This window comes from Nicotiana tomentosiformis, chromosome 6 (assembly GCF_000390325.3).
Source record: "Nicotiana tomentosiformis chromosome 6, ASM39032v3, whole genome shotgun sequence".
Lineage (NCBI taxonomy): Eukaryota > Viridiplantae > Streptophyta > Magnoliopsida > Solanales > Solanaceae > Nicotiana > Nicotiana tomentosiformis.
Genome location: NC_090817.1, coordinates 96,111,883 through 96,127,127, shown reverse-complemented (window position 1 = coordinate 96,127,127; position 15,245 = coordinate 96,111,883). Strand labels below are relative to the sequence as shown.

Here is a 15,245-nt window from a genome sequence, read left to right as displayed (position 1 = left end):
TTTTATATACTTAGTTATTTATTTTATTATATTAACTTAATGTAGACATTTTAAAACTTAGTATTTGATAACCTAATTTACATATTCTTTTTGTATATATTTTACTGATTGACGCTAGAAATACGTGCAACAAACACTAAAGCTAATATATATATATATATATATATATATATATATATACATACACGAGCAACGTTGAAATAAATTTGCAAACGAAGTTTCGCCACAGCAAAAGGGTGGGAAAAGTTTTGGTGATGACTTCAAATGAATGGCTAATATACATGTCCCAGTTGGGGATGTAGCTCAAATGGTAGAGCGCTCGCTTTGCATGCGAGAGGTACAGGGTTCGATCCCCTGCATCTCCACTTTTGACGTATCTGTGCTTTTTATTTTGATAAAAAAATAATCCAAATTGGTATTATTAGGACTTGGAAATTTTGTGTTCCTTTCCTAGTAACTTATTGTACTGTGCTTCTTTTTTATAAAAAAAAAAAACTTTTTATTGAAGTTTGGAAAGAAAAAAAACTGATTGAATTCAAAAAAAGAGTATTTTGGAAGTGAATTTTCTTTTATAGTTAGAAATTGCTACTAAAGTTCTCAGCAAATTATATAGTGAAGATAATGGTATTGAATGGTGGAACATCAGATAAATGTTATTTTCTTACGGTGATAATAAATTCTAATCTAAATATATTTTGAATTTTGATTATTTGAAGCACTTTATTTTGCCAAAGAGATGAATCATACATTTGATTGAAAATTTGTTTTAACGAGAAATTAAGACACCAGATTGGAAGTTGGGATGAGGAGATTGTATAAATAACAAGGAGGGCTACCAGCAAAATAAGAGGTGATATGCTAGTGTTTCTATTTCACCTGGACAGAGAAAACCACAAGAGATTTCAAGGAAAGATGACTGTCTGCACTTAGAGGATTAAAGACATTATATTAGATAGGGTGTAACTCTAGAGTCCAATTGAGCTAGCGGTTGTAAATACTTATACTTGTTAAATAAAATTTTGGACAGTTCAAAAAAAAAAAGAGAAATTATCGGTATTCTCATTTAAATACCGAAGTTTATTTATCAAATAACTTGCATGCACCGAAGGAGAAACGGGAAATGGCGCTCGACAAGAATCCAACGTTCAGGAACCGCCCGATCAGATCCCATCCAACGCTCCTCATTTCAGAGGTAAAAAAAAATGAAAATAAGACCGTTAAAGTAAGCGGCATGTTAAGCTACTATAAAACTCAGACGAATCACCTCAATTAACCCCTCTCTTTGCATTCACAATCTGTGAAAAAACCCAAAATTCGTAGAGCAAAAAAGATTATTAGAAATAGATAAGCAAGAAAACTAAAAAAGAATCAAGAATTGAAGAAAGACATTGAAATGGCTAACAGAGACGCAGTTCCAAAAACTTTACCCAAAGGTGAGTGAAAATAGTCTTTTTCGTCATCCCCTTTCTTCTATTGATGCATGCTCCATTGGGTATTTTTCTTGCATGAGGTTTCTTTATTGTCAATTTTTTTTTCATGTGAAATCTATATTTCCAATTAATTGTCTGTTGTTGTTCTTGTTGTTTCTTTTTCTGGGATTCGTAATGAAAAATTTTATTTGTTTTTTGTTATTGCAAATAGTCATTTTTGAATATTTCACTGTTCACACAAAATTTTGACGTGTTGATTGATCATAATTATGAGTATCAATATTTCTTGCGCGTTTTTAGTTTGGTACCTATTGATATGAGTAGTAATTGTTTAAATGATCACTGGTAACGAAATTTTAAGAATTGTGAAAACTGACTGTCCTTTTATTTATGATACATGTAAATCTTCGTTTTATTTTCTTGTTCCCAGAATTTGCTTTTGGGCCAAAGAACTCATTATCTTGGTCAAGGTTTAGTTTCCTTGAGTTGCATATTATTAGTGAGTTTATAATCTTTACTAATATGTGAGTTTGAGATATTTAGTAGTTGGAGAGGGAGAATGTAAGAAGAAGAATGTACAAGCAGATGGAAGAAATAGGCGTGCTTTGGGAGATATTGGGAACCTTGTCACTGTTCCTGCTGTTGGAGCAAAGCCTCAAACTAAGATTTCTCGCCCCATCACGAGGTAGAACTAAGAATTTTATGCATTTTGGTTTCTTCTTTTATAGCCGACCCAATTCGTTTGAGATTGAGGCGTAGTTATTGTGTCTTGTTGTTGGTTTTCTCTTGTATAAGGCCGTGTAACGTAAATGAAAACATTCACTATTCAGGAGGTTTGCTGCAGACTTAATAGTTAAGGGACAAGCACCAGTGGAGAAGAATAAGGTAGTTTACATCATTATAGTGCGGATAATAGTTCTTGTAAAAGTTTTGAAGGATAGCGCTTAGATGGTTTATTATCGTCTTGGTTTGTTTGTAGAAGAAGCCTCCAGTAGAAGTTACCAAAGGAGTTCCAGCAACGAAAGCTGGTGTTCCGACAAAAGCAGAAGCGTCTAAAAAGGTTTCTGTCAAAGCAAAAGCTGAAATATTTACTGTTAAACGCCGTGATGAGGATGTGAAAACCATTGAAGAGGACATCCCCTTGAATAGAAGAAAAGTAAAGAAGAGTGGAAAGACTCTAACTTCTGTTCTAACTTCAAGAAGCAAGGTTGTTCTTTTACCTCTTCTTCCCTTAGCTGAAAAAATGTACTAAGCAAGATCTGTATACAGTAAAATTGACCAATTTTTATCTTTCAGGCTGCATGTGGACTCCCCACCAAACCAAAGATACAGATTGTTGATATTGATGCTGCTGATGTTGATAATCACTTGGCTGTTGTGGAATATGTTGACGATATTTACAAATTTTACAAGCTTACAGAGGTATGGTGAATATCATCTGTCTTTATGTTAACGTTCGTGTGACTTTACCATTATAGTGGGTAAAATTCAGTTACTTTAATTTGAAAATTAGTTTTGTGACTTTATTGTTGTAATGGATAAAATTCACTAATCATACGTGAAATATATCCTGTTATTTTGACGATTTGGCTGATTCAGGACGAGGGGCGACCATGTGATTACATGGATTTACAACCAGAGATCAATTTCAGTGTGAGAGCAGTTGTTGTGGATTGGCTGATAGAAGCACACAAAAGGTTTGAGCTGAGTCCTGAAAGCCTATACCTCACAGTTAACATAATGGACCGTTTCTTTTCAAAGGAGACTGTCTTTAGAAGGGAACTTCAGTTACTTTGCATCAGCTCAATGCTTATTGCCTGCAAATATGAAGAGATTTGGCCTCCTGAGGTATAATATGAAGTATATTCTGAAAATGTGATTAATATGTTCATTCAAATTTATCATAATCTCGGATTCTATGCTATTTATGTACCTGCAGGTTAATGACTTCCTAACAATAACAGACAATGGTTATATCAGGGACCAGATACTTGTAATGGAGAAAGCAATCTTGGAAAAGCTGGAGTGGTATTTAACTGTTCCAACAGCATACGTCTTTCTGGTTCGATACATTAAAGCTTCATTTCCATCTGATCAGAAGGAGGTATTGATCTATTCTCAATGTGAATTGTGCTACTTAAGCAAATAAAGACAGCCCGGTTTAGCTGATATAAGTGTTTTCCTTTTATGTTTAAAAGATGGAGAATATGACATTTTTCTTGGCTGAGCTCGGGCTGATGAACTACAAGACCGTGATATCTTACTGCCCGTCAAAGCTTGCTGCTTCTGCTGTTTATGTTGCTCGTGCTACTCTCAACAAGAGTCCTAGATGGACCGACACACTGAAGCACCACACCGGCTACTCAGAGGACCAGCTGATGTAAGAAAATAGTTTAAACAATTCCCATTCGGGATTGGTAACTCCCTACAGATTTAAGCACTAATTGGGTTTGTATTGTTTGAAACAGGGAATGTGCAATGGAATTAGTTAGGTTCCACTCAGGTGCTGCTGAAAACAAGCTGGGTGCAGTTTATAGGAAGTTTTCAAGTCCAAATAGAGGTGCTGTTGCCCTCCTTCCCCCCTGCAAGAGATCTTCTCTGGAAGTAAGATTGTGAATGTGTGAGATCATGTCAGCTATCTGATCTCTCTGTTTTGAAACCTGAAAAATTCATACTACTTTTATATGATTACTTACTAGTAAAGTCATGTGCCCTTTTAACATGTATAGTTCTGTGGATATTGAATTTTATTGCTTGGTTTCAATAATACCACTTTTATTCTTTGGTCTTTCTGTGTGTAAAATATCCACTTTTATAAGCGGGTAGCCTCTTTAAACTCCACGATAAATATTCTTGACGAAAAGTCCGCCTAATCATGATAGCACACAGAAGCTACCCGGTATATATTGCAACCTAACAGAAACTTTGGGTCGGCAACAGTGGTTCGCTGACATCAAAGAATATATTGAACATCAAAATTGTATAAGCTCCTTCTCCAGAATTATTTGTTCATCACTTGCATCAAGTATTGTTGAGAGCCTCCATTAATTTCTCTTAATTAAAAAAAAAGGAGGTCCTGAACATGAGCAGGGTTAGGAAATCGGAGAAGGTTGTTGCCTTGCTCAAATATGGACATGTATTCTTTATTTTGCAGGTTGACAAGCACTTGCATTCCACCATCAGGTGCTGCACTCATTGACACAAACAGCTTGCCGTATGGAGCACTTGCAAGGCTTACTCTACTAGGCTTCCCCCATCCAAAATCTAAATCTTGGAATGGTAAGTTACACATGCTACTAGAGTATTAATCACAATTCCTTTGGTGAAAGGGCTGCTCATCTCTTGTACTTTATGCATTTAGAATCTCCAAAACTCGCTCACTTTCTTTGAGAGTCTCTGCTGTAGAGATTTTGTTTGGACTTTCCTTAAACCAGCTACTAACTTTGGCAACCTAAGATCTCCTTCGTTGTTAATGTATTGGTGTGGGAAAGGTTGTGACCATATTCCCAATGGAGCTAGGTGGTAGTGGTGGTGAAATTACATTTCGTAGTAGGACCAACTAAGATGGCACTGCAATCAGTAGCTTAGCCAGGAATCTCGCCAAGGGTATTCAAACTTTAAAGAAGTCAGTAAAAACTTTTTCGATGAATGGGTGCACCAAAATTTCTGAATCGAACTACTCTACATTTAGCTAAATAATAAAAACACTTGTAATAATCTTATAAATCAAAACTAATTTACTGATAAAAGTAAGCATAAAACCAAAGGAAGAGAGTGGAGATATTTTTGCATTTTGATTTCAAGTTGGTGCAGACCATGATAGCATCCTAGGAAGCTCAAATCTATTCAAGGACAAGAATAAAGCTTTGGAATCTCAAATAGAGCCTTTAACAAGATGTCAAGCTAAAGAGTTGCAAAACAAGGTCATTAGACTTCAAGTGCAAATAAAGAAGTTGTTAATTAGGATGGAGAGCTCAAGGATAAAGGATATAAGTTGTCTAGGTATTATAATTATTTTATGGTCCAAATTTATGTCCAAGAAAAGGTGGATTAGATCCCAAAAGACATCCTCCGAACAAAGGTCCAGATCAGGCCACTATTGGACCTATTTGGAACCTAAAAATGTGTCCAAACTTGCAGCCCAATAAGTCCTACATGAAGCCACGTTTTTATAACATAAAAAAGACTTACTTTCTGCCCAAGAAAGGCTCAATAGGCGTGATAGAAGTTGGGTACAAGTTGGTGCCAAGTTTCTTGCAAGTTGCCTTCAAGATCCTATTCATGATTGGTTTGAGACTTTCAAGATTCTATCCAAGATTGGTTTTAACTTATTTCCATATATTTTGATACTAGATTTATTGCTTTCCTAGGTAATTAAGGTTATGTTTTTCCTTTTCCTAAGATTGTTGGAGTTACTTTCCAAGATTGACTTGGTTTTTGTTTCCTAGTGTTTTTCCTTTTCCTAAGGTATTTGGACTTGTTGTCCAAAGTAGTTTAGGACTTTATTTCCTTATTTTTAGGTAGGAATTTCGTGACCCCCTCTCTATATAAAGGGGTGTCATCTTTGTTTTTAGCTTTTAGATTATTATAGACAATATCAATAAAAATTGTGAGATTTTTCTTGCACTCTTGTGTGTGGCTACTCTTGGATTTATTCTTCAACCTTCAAGACTCAACTTAAGGTGGTAAAATTAAACTATTTCGAAATCTTAGATCACTTCTAGGTATTCAAGAAAGGTGATAAGTTTAGGTTTATTGTTGTTCTTGTTATTCTAAAGGGTTCGGTTTCAAAATCTATCTCTTGTTTTTAATTCTCTACCAAAGGCGATTAGTTCTTTGTTAGCTAATTGTTGTTGTTAGGATTCAACTTCAAGAATAGACTTCTTGAATTCAAGAAACTCTTTCTTGAATTCAATCTATCTTTAATTTTTCATTTTTTTTTTGTTTCTTTATTTTCTTTTAGCTTCCGCACGTTTCTTGATTTTCTTTAGTAATTCTTGGACCCCTATCATGTTGTTATAAGACCAATCTCTCAAAAAATAGTAAGCACTGCATGCATCTCCCACTGTGTGTGACAAACAGACAGTAAGTGCTATTCCTCCGCATTAAAAACGGCTGAGTTGAGCGACCATCAATCACCTTGATTATTACTCCAGGATATACAACATTGCCCAACACTGTCCATTGGAGAGTCAATTTGAACTTCCAACAACTCTGTCCCCTTATCATCACACTCAATAGTACCGTTACCTTTTAGACATCCAGCCCATGGATAGTAACAAGTTAAACAATGGGATCGTTGTTTAGGTCGGTCTGGGAATATGGTTTCTAGTAGCTGTTTGGAGTAGAAAAACACAAAGGGCATATAGACGTTACAGCTTGTTTGGGTAATTGTTATCTATTGTATTTGTTAGGATCGGAAACCCGGGTAGTGCGGAATATAGCCAAACAACGGTATAATGGCAATAACAAAGACAATGAAAGTTGATAACAACGACAATTAAAGTAGATAAAGAAGACACAAATTTAACGTGGTTCGGTCAAAGTGACCTACGTCCACAAGCGGAGAGGGGCAATTTCACTATAACAATAAGAGTACAAAAGAGAGTACAAAATTAGAGTAAATACTCTAATTAATCCCAAATACTCTAAGGGAATAATCTCACAAGATCACTCCAAAGAAAGGGTTCACACAAGCGCTTCCCAACACAAACTCTCATACAAAACATTCTTAATAAAGGAAGAAAGGAAGAAACAAGAAATGAATACTCAAGTCTTGTTGGTGTGTTTCCAAATGAGTAGAGAGTCCTCATTATATAGGAAGAGAAGAAAGAAATGCTTGGCCAACAATTGGTCACATCCTCTCAAAATACAAGGCCATTTATTTGGCCAACAAGGCCTTAAATAAAAGGCTCCAAATGTGCCAACAAGGCTCACAAATAAAAAGCCTAAAAATAAGGCCACCTTTTAGAAATCTCCACGCCTAATTTTGGCTGATATAGTAAATTTGCTTTACCTTCTCCGCAAAAGCCCTAATGGGCATATGTCAAAATTTAATGCCATCAAAATCAGACAAGTTGTCTGATACCGAAACTGCAGTAGGGCCTATAACAGTGGAGCCCAATAAAGTATACAACGAACCAGATCTGTGTGCTTTCATGACTACAATAGCATCTTCAAAAACTTTTAAAACTCCACCTTCACTAGTGAATTTACACCCAAGGGATTCTAAAGTGTCCAAAGATATGAGATTTTTCTTCAACTCAGGAACATATCTAACATTGGTGAGAGTTCTCACCACATCATCATGTATTCTGAACCGAATTGTACCTTTGCCAATAACGTTGCAAGTAACATTGTTACCCAGTTGGACAATTCCACCTGCAACTGAATCATATGTAAAAAATAAGTCCCTGCTAGGACACATATGATATGAACAACCGGAATTTAAAATCCACTCATTGTCTAATCTGAAACTAGTTTCAGTTGCTAAAAATATAGTTCTCTCAATCTCATCAGTTGCTACACTAGCTTCGGCGGTGTCAGTATTTTTGTGCTCATTTTTTCTTTCTTTATGCTTTTCTTTATTTTTCAGTTTATAACATTCAGAGATATTGTGACCTTTCTTATGACAATAGCGACGCTGTAAATTATTGTATCTAGATATGGAGTCGGATTTACCCCTAACAAACAAGCCAACTTCCACTTGAGTTCCACTAGCTTCCCCAGTAATATCATTATCTATCTGTTCTTTAGATTTTAAGATAGATTTAATATCCTTATAAGAGATATTATCCTTTGCATAAAGCATAGTATCTCTTATATGCTTAAAAGATGGGGGTAGAGAACAAAGCAGTAACACGGCTTGATCCTCATCTTTAATTTCAGCATCTATATTACTCAAATCCATAAGAATGGAATCAAAGGTGTCAAGATGAGAGAAAATAGAAGTACCTTCACCCATACGAATTGTATAAAGCTTCTGCTTCACGTAAAGTCTATTTTTCACCATATTCTTCATATATAAGGTTTTCAATTTTTCCCACATGCCTTTGGCTGTGGTTTCTACAGAAATTTCACGTAAAACCTCATTTGAGAGATTTAAAATAATACCTACTTTTGCCCTTTTATCTATGACTGCAAACTCCTCATACGTCATTTTATCCGGCTTCTTCTCCTTTCCTTGTAAAGTCAAGTCTATGCCATCCTGAATTAGGATAGCTTTCATCTTTAATTGCCACATTTCGAAGTTTGCACTTCGATCAAATTTCTCAACATAGGTCTTTGTTAGAGTCATTTTGGCTATTGAAACTAACTCGGTTAGATCCGGTTCTGATACCAATTTGTTAGGATCGGGAACCCGGGTAGTGCGGAATATAGCCAAACAACGGTATAATGGCAATAACAAAGACAATGGAAGTTGATAACAACGACAATTAAAGTAGATAAAGAAGACACAAATTTAACGTGGTTTGGTCAAAGTGACCTACGTCAACAAGCGGAGAGGGGCAATTTCACTATAACAATAAGAGTACAAAAGAGAGTACAAAATTAGAGTAAATACTCTAATTAATCCCAAATACCCTAAGGGAATAACCTCACAAGATCACTCCAAAGAAAGGGTTCACACAAGTGCTTCCCAACACTAACTCTCATACAAAACACTCTTAATAAAGGAAGAAAGGAAGAAACAAGAAATGAATACTCAAGTCTTGTTGGTGTGTTTCCAAATGAGTAGAGAGTCCTCATTATATAGGAAGAGAAGAAAGAAATGCTTGGCCAACAATTGGCCACATCCTCTCAAAATACAAGGTTATTTATTTGGCCAACAAGGCCTTAAATAAAAGGCTCCAAATGTGCCAACAAGGCTCACAAATAAAAAGCCTAAAAATAAGGTCACCTTTTACAGTATTGTATCGTATTATTACTTTAAATACAATGCTTATTTTAATTGTTACTTAAATTTTGTTTTATTGGATCGTTAAATTCGTCGTTACATAACGACGAAAAGTGTCACTTTGTGAAACGACGGATTTAGTGTGGTGGCGTCGTTACCTTGCCTTTTTCTCTCATCTTGCCCTCCCTTATTATTAAATAATCATATTTTATCTTTTATCCTATTTTTTTATGTAATAATTCTACTATGTATTCTATTTTTTCTTAGTAATGTTACAAATTTACTCTTCATATTGTTGGTGTGTGACATCATGAAACGACGGCAAATGACACAATCTATCCAAACGTTGTATTCATCAAACAATATGGTATAATACAGTACAATACAATACGATATATTATGAAACGACATGTAACAACAATCCAAACAAGTTGTTACAGATGCCTTGATCAAGAAGGGAAAGTTTGTGCCATCTTTGAGTAGATGGGGTTGGAATGGAGGGTTTGATAATTTTCTTGGAAATAACTATTGATGCTAGCCTTGATGATGAAGTCGACATATTTAGAACAACTTTACCAATAACACTTTGATCTGTCTTTGACAATACTTACGTAGCCAGATATACATAGGGGTGTTCGTCGGTCGGTATGGTATGGTATTTAGATATTTCGGTTCGATATTTTCGGTATTAGGTTCCGTAAAATGCTATACCAATATTGTACCTAATTAAATGTTCGGTTTTTCTTATTTCGGTTTCGGTTTATTCTGTTCGGTAACTTTGGTTTATTCGGTTTGAATACTAACTAGTGCATAGAATCATAGACGGTAGTATTCTTAATTAAAGTATTCAAAAATACAAAACTAAAAACGTTTGTTGATAGAAGTTTTGTCCAAAACCATCAAATACCAACCTAGATAGAGAAAACTTAGAGAAATATCTTGTTACTTGCTTAGAGTTAATTGATGAACTTAGAGAATAAAGGAAAGTAAAATTTTAGATTTCTTATATTTATGTTATAATTAATAAAATGTGTATTGTGTAATATAATATATATTTCGGTACGGTATCAGTATTTCGATATTTTATTTTAAAATATCAAATACCATACTTAATACCAATTCTTTTTTAAAACTTAAACCAAATACCATACCAAATACCAAAATATCGAATACCGAATACCAAAATTTTCGATTTCGATACGGTAATTCAGTATTTACCAAATTATGCACGGCCCTAGATATATATACATACCGAATACCAAAATATCAAATATCGAATACCGAAATCGAATACCGAAAGCTCTTTATTCTCTTCCACGGACATATGCAGTAGCCTCGAACAGCAAATTATATATTAAGCTCTTTACACGTGGTGCCATTATGATAAAACAAAAAGCAGTCAAACGTATTCTAAACATGAAACGGAAAATGATAGGAGGTAGGCAATCCAATTCGTTAAGCGGGGATGAGATTCGCCAAGCTGGGGCTGCCTTCTACGTCTTGTACGTTATTCATACAATCATGTACTTTGAAGCTTTGCGAAACAGTAACTTCATTATGTTTCCTAAAGATACATTGAGAAGCCAAACAGATCTAGCTTGAACCTGCTGCTACTACATGATAAGGCATTTGCCTTAATTAGGGTAAGTTGTGTACGTCACACCCTGAAGTTTGTGGCCCTTCCCCAACCCTGCGTACATGCGGCGGAATACTTTCTTTATCGAGCTGCCCCTTTGAATGAACAACAAATCTGAGAATACCGTAATAAAAAAAGAAAAAGAAAAAGATTTATCTGAACAATATAATTTTCCTATAATTACGTTTCCTCATGTTAAAGAGGAGATTGACATTAAAATCTAAGTTTGAGAAACACGACTAATATTTCATTGATTTCGCAAGAAAGCAAAGGGGCACAATACAGTTACATTGCATATCCACAATCCACATTAGATGCACAATTTGTACAAATTCACTCCCTTGGTTTTTAGCTCATATAATAGAAGTATCTTAAACTATATTAAGTGTAAAGTTATATGGTAGAAGCTTTTCTTTTCCTCGTCATATTATTAACTAAAATATCATACTGTTAACAATGGCTTGGCTCTATACATAAGCCTTCTAAAAGCAAATAAATTGGACAAGAACATTCTATAGTCTTAGTAAGAGGGGAAAGGGTTAAGGATTTACCTGGGATGAGATATCACATTGTTCAAGGAACCCTAGATGCTGTCGGAGTAAAGGATGTCAACAAGGGCGTTCTAGTGCGTTGTAGATTATTATCCAAGACTTTTATCATTTGAGCTTAATATATGAATTTCTCGATGAACTGCTATTGTTGTGTCATGGAAGATGGGGGAGAAAACTCGACAACTAAAATTAGAGAACATAGAGAATGATTTGTCAATAACATAAGTGGAAACTGATATAGAGGACATTGAGAATGATTTAGCAATATGTACATACTAAGAAAGACACAAGATTACTTTTACACCACAAAATGAAAGTTATATCCGAAGACAGATGATCTATAATTGCTGTTCACTCTAGCATCATGTTGTTAACTGGGGAAAAAAAGGGGAAAAAACTCGAGAAACTGATTTGGAGGACATTACGAATGATTTGGCTGCACAACATTAGTCCGTCTTCAAATGCGGGAAGGATGCACATTCAGTTCAATGAGGTCAGGTTCCTACACATTAGTTTGAATTGATTGATTGGCAAATCCTCTTTTCGTCTTGCATAGTAATAGTAGAGGCTCTAGTAGCGAATGAAATGAATAACTTCGATTTGGCAAGGATCTTATCCCCCCCCCCCTACTGATTTGAGGACATTATGAATGATTTGGCTATAAACACATACAATAACTTTTGTGGAAAAGAAGACTGAAAATGATTTTTACACCACCAAAATGACAGCAATGATGACAGATTATCTAAAGTTGTCCTGCAGTATGGCATGTTATTGTGTCATGAAAAATAGAGAAGATCTTGGGAGAACTGATTTTGAAAGACAATATTGAGAATGATTAAGCTACAAATGAGCAAATTTGTGGAGGTAGAGGCATAAGCAAGCATTAATATTTGTCGAGTTAAATGAAAGCACATTGTAGTATGTAAACTGCCTTATGTTATGATCTGAGCATTTCATAGTTGGTATTACACACATAACAAAAACCTGTCACATGAGAGCAAGAGAGGAAAAGGAAATTGGAAGAAGAATGAATTACCATTTCTTTTTTTCCGGTTTCATTGAGAAGTGACGGTGTTTGAACGAAATACAACAACATGTGCTTCAGAACTAGCTACAAGAATCTGAAGTTTCATCATTGACTTTAACCTTTGTCCCACAGCAACTCTTTCTCTCATGTGCCTCCACTTTCTTTTTAGCAGAGCAAGTGCCGGCTTGATCATGTGATGTCTTCCCAAGATCTGGGATCCTCTCTATAAACTCTTTATTCTCTTTCCACACTTCTCCATTTGTATATACCTCCTTCTTCCATATCGGAACTGATGCTTTAAGCTCGTCAATCAGAAACTTACAAGCATCCAATGCATCCGCTCGATGGACAGCCGAGATTGCAACAAATACACTAGTCTCTCCGACAGGAACAGTACCCAAGCAGTGGGCAACTGCAATCGAGTGTATATCCCACGATGCTCGGGCAGAAGAACATAGGGTTTTTAAACAACGTATCGCCATTGGAACATATGCTTCGTATTTTAACTCTAAGACTTCCTTGCCCTCAAAGGTGTCACGCGTTGTACCTTCAAACGTTGCTATAGCTCCGCATTTGGGAGAACGAACATAACGAGTATATTTGTTGGTGTCTATTGGGTTATTCTCTTCCAAGATCTCAATTAGATCTCTCTCCTCATCAGCCATTTGAATCAGACCTATAATTCCAAACAACAGCTCAAAAACTTCACTTTTGCTTCTAAGAATTATAATCCACTCTAGAAATATTTCTTCAACTAGCTTTCCGCCTCTCTTTTTTTATTCTTTGTATTTGATAGAAAGTATATCGCATCAAATTTAATTAAGAATGTAAAAATCAAATTAAACAGGGAAGGTATTAACCAGGACCGCACCAGCAGTTTGAGTTTCATAAGAGTTTTATCTATTACATTAGGCTAATTATCCAACTATACTTCTAATCAGGGGCAAAGCTATCATTAAAAATTACATTGTATATTAGATAAATATTAGTTTTTAGAGGTATATAACATATATTGAGCACCCTTTTTCAAGGAATTTTTTCACTTCTTCCCAGTTTGAACACCCTTGGAAAAATTTATGGCTTCGCCATGGCCTCTAATCAATCAACTTCAGCTAATGATCTTGGATTATAATTATCAAAAAGACTGCTTCATTAACTCTTATACAAATTGAGGTCCACTCTCTAATCATTAAGAGAATAATGTTAGTACACAGAATAATTACTCATTAGTTATTTGAGATGTTAATATCTTTAACAAATTAGCCTCAAGTCAAATGAAGGCCAACAGGTCGAGATTTTAGGAATATCTTAGTTTACTTGATTTCAAGTGCAAGTATTTGGGATGGTTAGAAATAAATATTCCATTTTTTTCATTTATTTAATTATAGAACAGAACTCTTTACCCTTTAACGGATTCACGAAAAAGATTGAATTTTTGAGAACTTACCAGTAGAAGAGAAGATTTAGGAAGTGGCTGGTTGTTGAAACCGCAGTGTTGGAGCATATATTTCTGATCCAGAGAAGAGGATTTGCAATTTTTGGCATATGCTGAGTTTATTTATATGTTTGACTTCGGGTCAGGTTCGTGTATGCACTTATGGGTTGGGTTCTCGGTTCTCACCCACTTTTCCTAATTCCTATTTCCCCCACCTCACCTTTTTTTTCCTTTTTTTGTTTTTGTTTTTCATCTTGTATCTTGTTTGGGGATCGATTAATTTGTATTTAACTTTGACAATAAATTGCTACCGCAACCCTATTCTCTAGGCTCTAACATTCAAATTAGTGACGATATAGTTCAAATTGTGTGTCATATAACTCTATTCACTAAATTATTATATATAATATATGTCACTCTTAATATTCTAGCAAGTTACAAATCAATAAAAAGTTAAGTAAGAAATGGTAAAGTGCGAGAGTTTTTTGTTTCAATTCCTTTGAAAAGGACCATAGGAAGAAGAGTAGCTTCTTAGCTAACTTATTATATTATGGTTACATTAGATTTGAAAGGAAAGTTTAACTAGATAAGAGATAGGTAGAAGTGCATTTTGATGCAAAATGTTCAGATCCAATATGTTGCATGGATATCGAATATAATTCATTGAATTTATAACAACGCCCACGAATGTTTAATGCTTAAAGAATATGTCTCGTTAAAATCTTATTAAAAAATCAGTTAAAAATCCTATTGAAAGAAAGATAGTATGTAAGTCTTCATAGAATATGCTCTCTTCAGTAAAAAATTTACCAAAAATATTAATAGAGAAAAAAAAAAAACTTGGTAAAAGAAAAAAATGGTTTAATGTACATACACTTTGCAAACATATCAATTTTGATCTATTAGCCTCTACATTCAATTTCTTATACAAATTTCTAAAACTTGCATCCAAAAATGTTTGTTTGAATATATAAGTAAGGTTGTCACTTGCGCCAGATTTGATAAACATCGATCTCGCCATCATTTAAAGATAATGAGTAAAAGAACTTTTGTGAAATCATTTTTTTTTATTTTTGTAATCCAGGAAAATTCGCAGTCACTACAGTCTCTGCGACAGCCGCTACTGTGTAATAGCCTGCAAAACATACAAGGAATGTAAACCGCACTAGGCAAGCCCTGTGCGACATACGCGACCCAGAAGGCATTGAGGGGATCGATCCCAAGTCATCTATATGAATGACCGCCCTCCAAACCAACTGACCATCT

General features: G+C 35.0%; 2 protein-coding genes and 1 non-coding gene across 13 annotated transcripts; 2 read left to right on the top strand and 1 right to left on the bottom strand.

Moving 5' to 3' along the window:
- Window positions 1-292: 292 nt before the first annotated feature.
- TRNAA-UGC (transfer RNA alanine (anticodon UGC)) lies at window positions 293-365 on the top strand. Its single transcript has one exon. It is a non-coding gene; the product is annotated as a tRNA-Ala (tRNA).
- A 739-nt stretch (window positions 366-1,104) lies between these two features.
- On the top strand, window positions 1,105-4,880 carry LOC104091706 (G2/mitotic-specific cyclin S13-7-like). 4 transcript variants are annotated; one of them, XM_033655233.2, is made up of 10 exons: window positions 1,105-1,433; window positions 1,977-2,115; window positions 2,261-2,315; window positions 2,410-2,637; window positions 2,727-2,852; window positions 3,030-3,278; window positions 3,370-3,534; window positions 3,629-3,810; window positions 3,899-4,034; window positions 4,585-4,880. In XM_033655233.2, the coding sequence occupies exons 1-10, from the start codon at window positions 1,394-1,396 to the stop codon at window positions 4,627-4,629; spliced, it is 1,365 nt and encodes a 454-aa protein (XP_033511124.1). In that variant the 5' UTR covers window positions 1,105-1,393; the 3' UTR covers window positions 4,630-4,880. The 4 variants fall into 4 exon arrangements, with proteins under 4 accessions (XP_033511124.1, XP_070033713.1, XP_070033712.1 ...); XM_070177612.1 differs by having other exon boundaries at window positions 1,106-1,433; window positions 1,974-2,115; window positions 2,413-2,637; XM_070177611.1 differs by having other exon boundaries at window positions 1,106-1,433; window positions 1,974-2,115.
- A 5,733-nt stretch (window positions 4,881-10,613) lies between these two features.
- On the bottom strand, window positions 10,614-14,140 carry LOC104091407 (molybdopterin synthase catalytic subunit). 8 transcript variants are annotated; one of them, XR_001968477.3, is made up of 4 exons: window positions 13,992-14,140; window positions 12,554-13,220; window positions 11,515-11,697; window positions 10,614-11,058 (listed from the first exon to the last, which is right to left on the bottom strand). XR_001968477.3 is itself a non-coding variant. In XM_009596767.4 (2 exons), exon 2 carries the CDS (start codon window positions 13,207-13,209, stop codon window positions 12,625-12,627), a length of 585 nt encoding a protein of 194 aa, XP_009595062.1. In that variant the 5' UTR covers window positions 13,210-13,220; window positions 13,992-14,140; the 3' UTR covers window positions 12,431-12,624. The 8 variants fall into 8 exon arrangements, 1 of the variants encoding a protein (XP_009595062.1); XR_001968486.3 differs by having other exon boundaries at window positions 10,614-11,052; XR_001968492.3 differs by having other exon boundaries at window positions 10,614-11,017.
- Between the last annotated feature and the right edge of the window lie 1,105 nt (window positions 14,141-15,245).